The sequence below is a fragment of the Vigna radiata genome, chromosome 1, assembly GCF_000741045.1.
Source record: "Vigna radiata var. radiata cultivar VC1973A chromosome 1, Vradiata_ver6, whole genome shotgun sequence".
Taxonomy (NCBI): Eukaryota; Viridiplantae; Streptophyta; class Magnoliopsida; order Fabales; family Fabaceae; genus Vigna; species Vigna radiata.
Genome location: NC_028351.1, coordinates 24,021,020 through 24,026,949, shown reverse-complemented (window position 1 = coordinate 24,026,949; position 5,930 = coordinate 24,021,020). Strand labels below are relative to the sequence as shown.

The window sequence follows — 5,930 nt, the reverse complement described above, 5'->3', positions numbered from 1 at the left end:
CCATGACTGCTACCCAGTCTTGGCTGAAGAACTCCCCATTGTGTGCTGGAGTGTGTTTTGTGTGCGTTTTGAACTGCCTAACCAAGCTTGGCATGACTAGAAGTGTGGAGAACAAGTAATTTCAAGTTAGCTCATTGTTTTCTTTATTCTAATATCTTTGAAATTCAAAAGTGTGCTTTTGTACCAAAACTCCATTACTGCTACCCAGTCTTGGCTGAAGAACTCCCCATTGTGTGCTGGAGTGTGTTTTGTGTGCGTTTTGAAGTCCCTAACCAAGTTTGGCATGGTTGGAAGTGTGGAGAACAAGTAATTTCAAGTTAGCTCATTGTTTTTTTTATTGTAATATCTTTGAAATGCAAAAGTGTGATTTTTTACCAAAACTCCATCACTGCTACCCAGTCTTGGCTGAAGAACTCTCCACTGTGTGCTGGAATGTGTTTTGAACTGCCTAACCAAGTTTGACATGGTTGAAAGTGTGGAGAACAAGTAGTTTCAAGTTAGCTCAATGTTCTTTTTATTTTAATGTCTTTGAAATGCAAAAGTGTGCTTTTGTACCAAAACTCCATCACTGCTACCCAGTCTTAGGCATGGTAAAAGGTGTGCATAACAAGTACTTTCAACATAGGGCAGTGCACTGTTGATGGTAATAGGTTAGAATTGCAAAAATGGAAAGCAAAAATGGAATGTTGTACCAAAAGTCCATCACTGCTACCTGGTCTGGGCTGAAGAACTCCCCACTGTGTGTAGGAGTTTTGAGTGCGTTTTGAACTGCGTAACCAATTTGGGCATGGTTGAAGGTGTGAAGAACAAGTAGTTTGAAGTTAGGTGAGTGCTGTTTTGATGCTAATAGGTTAGAAATGCAAAAATGAGAATTGGTACCAAAAGTCCATCACTGCTACCCGGTCTGGGCTGCAGAACTCCCCACTTTATGCAGGAATCTGTTTTGAGTGCGTTTTGAACTGTTTTGGAATGATAACATAAGACTAAACAATGAAATGTTAACTAAGAAGGGGGCTGTCGATCAAATTAAAATTCCCAAGAAATCAGACCTGTACATTAAATACATCAAAATATACAACAGTACCAGACCAATATAATGTAATAATCACATATATCAACATTGTGTATCATCAAAATTGTTATGAACAGTAGATAACAAGGACATAAATCCCATTGAGGGTACTTGGGATAGTTGGGAGGCTTGGGATAATTGGGAGGGTTGATTCATTTGTATTGAATATTCCACAGCTTCTTGGATATCTGAAACAGTGGATGTTGTCGTTTCCTGTGTGCAGTAACAGAACACAGATTAGAAAAATGTAACAAAAGTAATTAATATTTATAGTAAAAGAATAAGTCAACAACTAACATTTGGTTTAACAATCGTTGTAGCTGAATTTTTCCTTGACGCCGTCTTCCTTTTTTTAGTTCTAATTTCAACTGTTGACTTCAATCTATTAGTTCTCGGTCGTCCTTTTCGCTTGACCGCAACGGGACTGCGAACAAGTACATCACTAGGACCGCACGTATTGTACGATGGAGTGTCGGCTACGGGAGTCTCATACCTCAGTTCTCCTCCCTCATTTATGATTTTATTTTTCAGTGAGGAAGACAAACCAAATTTTTTGGCAAGACACTTTAATTCTTTTTCCAAGTCAGCTGAAGCACATTCAGATTCACATGCAGCCTCAGGTATATCATAGAATCGCTTACACAACGACTGATATCTTTGCATCTTGGGTTCCTGCTGTATAGAACTGTAAGCTGCTCTAATAACTGTGTGCTTCCTTCGGATGTTTTTGCTCCAACGTCTAAGAACATATTTGGAGGGGACTTTATGTACATCTTGCTGACCGAGAACCAATAGGGAATGACGACAAAAGATGCCTCTAAACTCAAACAGTAGGCACGAGAAACTTGTATCGTGTGTAAGAGGGTCAAATTCAACATGGTAATATTTGTAGAACATTTTCCATCTGACATGCATTCTTCTTTTATAGTGTACTTAATATAATTACCGTCCATGACAGTGTCTTTGATGAAGCAGTTCATCCTAGACCGAAACTCCATTTGTACTTCCTCAAATTTTGCATGTGTGTACTCATCTTGAAACTGTCTCTCAATTGGTGATTGAGACCCACATGCAACCGTGGTATTCAAAGAGGAGAAGTCGACTTCTATTTCTTTTTGTGCTTTGAATTTAAGAGCATTATCGTACTGAATGACAAACTCGTGAAGTGTGGTACTAGAATTAATAAATCCATCAAAGAAAGCATTCATACCCTCACTTCTTTGAGTTGTAGACATACCGGCCCAAAAGTGATTCTTCAAATAACAAGGGACCCATTTTTCTCTGTCTTCATATAGATTGCAAAGCCATTCATTATTTTCTAAGCCATGTTTAGAAAGTAGTTTTTCCCAACCAATTTCAAAGTTCACTGTACTACTGTAGTCATAGACAAACACTTTGATATCACTTTTGATACCAACATAATTTTTATATCCTTGAAATTTTTCAGGTATCTTTTTCATTATGTGCCACAAACACCATTTGTGCTTTGTTTTCGGGAAGACCTCTTGAATTGCATTTGCCATGGCCTTACATTGATCTGTTACAATACTGTCAGGCGCGTTGTTTTCCATGCATCTTAGCCAACATTCGAATAACCAAACAAAGGATGATGTGTCCTCAAATGAGAGCAATCCGCAACCAAGTAGAATGGATTGTCCATGATGGTTAACGCCTACAAATGGAGCAAAAGACATGTCGTACTTGTTTGTTAAGTACGTTGTATCAAAAGAAACGACATCACCAAATTCCTGACATGCAGCTCGGCTTCGAGCATCTGCCCAAAATACACTAGTAATTCTATTACATTCATCCATTTCTATGTCATAGAAAAAATCATTATTGAGGTCTCTCATTTTTGAAAAGTGACGTAACAACGCTTGACCGTCACTCTCCTTACACAGCGACCTTCTTTGTTGATCGATAAAGTTCCTAACATCTCGCTCCATAAATTGCATATTTTCGTATCCACCAGCTTCACCAACTATGGTAAGATAACTTTTATTAATGCGCACACCCGCAATATCATTCACTTCCAATGTGTGCTTTGCATGCATTTTCAACTTTCTATTTCCACGGATTAGATTGGAGGTTTGTGGACAAAGGTCATGACTGTGTTGTAGAGCTACTTTCCTTACAAACCATTTTTCATCTTTACGGGAAATTGTTATTCCAGCAGGGCATTGATTATACTGAGTTGGCAGAGTTTTCACTTCTGGACGAATGCTAGAAACATATTTACCTTCCCTTGAACAAACCAATCTCAAATAGTAGACTTCGTTATTCTTGTCTTTTTTGGAAGTTCTAGTTCGCACACCAAAACCACTTCTTTTTCCATAGTCTGAGTAAAATGTCTTTGCTTCTTCCATTGTGTCAAAACACATGTCCAAGCTGGGAACCAAGTCCAAACAACTATCATCAGCTGTATTAAATTCGTCATTTCCTTCCTCAGCCACATGGACGTTTTCTGGACCAGTGTCCATCTCAATATTGTTTTACCTGGAAATATTGCATAATAGCAAAAAAAAAAACAAAACGGGAAACAAATATGAAAAACAAATTCAGAAATTACTATATATCTAACAACCTATAACACATGGTAGTAACAGGAGAAAAACAAAAAGGACCGAACAAAGAAATAATAAATGAAAGTTAGAAGTGGGTGAAGGTAACCTCAAAGGCCTTCAATGGATTTACTTCGACTTTAATGAAGTTGGTATGCTTCTCACCAACGATCAAACAGTGCCAACAACCAAGCAATGCTTTTAATCTCTTCTTTAATGAAGATGAAAGATGAAAGAAAGAGCAATGACAGTGCTCATCCAAGTAGACGAAGTCGAAGTAATGGTTTCCCTTAAAGTTCATTTCTTTATCATGGAACCAATTAATGCAAAGAACTTGCACCAGACGAAACTAACACGCTACGGGTTACTTTGTTTAAGAAATGATCATTTAATGCTTGTCATCATTTTGGTGCAAATGTGTCAAGACGGAGTGGAAAAGGCATTGTACTTTTGATTGACTAATTTAATGCATGTAATAAAGGTTACGTAAATAAAGGGACATTGGGAAAAAGTAAGTCAGATTTCCCCCAAAATGGTGCATCCTACATTAAATATATGAAAAAGGTGAAGAAAAAAAATACTAAATAAGTATAACAATTAATATTTAAATGATTCATTAGTCATATCACTAATAAATGAAATTAAATGTAATTTTTCAAGAAAAAGTTATGTACGTAAACCAATTTTTTTCCTCTACATATATGAACAAAGTCTGTACCGCATGTAGTCACTCTCACTTTCATTGCATTCAACCAGCTCCATGTAAAGTGTATTTCAAACACAGTTATATTCTCTTGCTTAATATGTTTATTAACATGATTTTTTTTTTCAGCTACAAATACTATGGATGCTTGGGAAGGTCTTGAAATTGAGGAGGACGTCCTTGAATCATTCTTGAAGAAATGTGATAGCTCATCATCATTGATTCCTGGTCCGGCTGGGAACTTCCAGGCAGCTATTCTGAATAGGATAAGTGATGATCCCCGTACCACCCAACAATTTGCTGAGGAAGTTGCTAAGGCAACGTATGAAAGAGATTTTAATTCTAATGCATGGAAATGGGTTGAGATGTACATCAAACACCATGGTCAGTAATTCTATAAACTTTGTGATTGTAATTCTTTTTTTCAATGTTAATAAAATTATGAGTAAAATGCAGATATTGCCAAAGATGGAGATATTAATAACGTCACTCACCTAGCTACAGGAAAATCAGTGTCAACCCTTCACCTTGTTGTTTGTATTGTTAAGGAGTGTATCCCGAATGGACTAGGTGATATGAAACTGACTCTCACGGTAATAATTAACCATAACATACAGTTTGCTTCTTTAAGTTATTGTAATGTGAAATTTACTGTGACCAGGATCCTACTGCGACTATGAAGGCCTCCTTACATAAGAAAGTTCTTCAAGATCCAAATTTTGGTCCACATATCGGTGTTGGTTCTGTTATGATACTTAACCTTGTAATCCATCTTATTCGAACTTATATTTATATTGGATAACTTTAGGCATTGTTTCTCATTATTTGATTCATTCCATTTAGGTACATATGTTCAGTGCATTTCCACCAAACTATTACGTTAACATAGTGTTTCGAAATGTAATCAAAGTCTTTGTCGCTGACATATGTCTCCCCACAAAGGAACTCGTGATGGAGACACCCAAACCAGTCATTCGACCCCTTGTACTAGAAGAACCAAATATGGCAGAAATTATGAGAAAATTGAGAAATCCACATATTCAACCATCAACATCAAAAGTAGTAGAGAAGAACAAGGGAGAACACTCTAAAGACTCTAACGCAATGTAATAATAATTTCTACTTTTGTTATTCGTGGTTGACTTTTTTTTGCAGGTGAATTTTACGCGCTAACGGATTACTGTATCAGTGATTACTAGAACTAAAATTTTATTTTGGATGACTGTAATTTTTATCGGCATGGCTTTTTTAATGTTTATGATGACTATTGTAATTTCTTTTCCTATGGTTTTGTGCTATTAATATAATTTCTATCATATGGGGAGCAGTGATGGACTTTTTGTACAAATTTCTTTTCAGCACCATTGCGCGAAACCATTAACACACACTCCTGAACACTGTGGACTTTTGGTACCAAAATCCAATTTTTCCATTTCTAAACTATTACCATAAAAAGAACAATAAGCTAAGTGGAAATTACTTGTTCTGCACACAGTCCTGCACAAACTGGGGAGTTCTTCAGTATAATCTGGGGAGTTCTAGTCAACATTTGGTACAAACTGTGAATTTTCATGTCCATGGTAAATGAACATCT

The 5,930-nt window shown here is 36.7% G+C and overlaps 1 protein-coding gene across 1 annotated transcript; it reads right to left on the bottom strand.

Moving 5' to 3' along the window:
• Positions 1 to 1,638: 1,638 nt before the first annotated feature.
• LOC106759790 (protein FAR-RED IMPAIRED RESPONSE 1-like) lies at positions 1,639 to 3,552 on the bottom strand. The gene has a single exon (XM_014643132.1). The coding sequence runs from the start codon at positions 3,550 to 3,552 to the stop codon at positions 1,639 to 1,641; it is 1,914 nt and encodes a 637-aa protein (XP_014498618.1).
• Between the last annotated feature and the right edge of the window lie 2,378 nt (positions 3,553 to 5,930).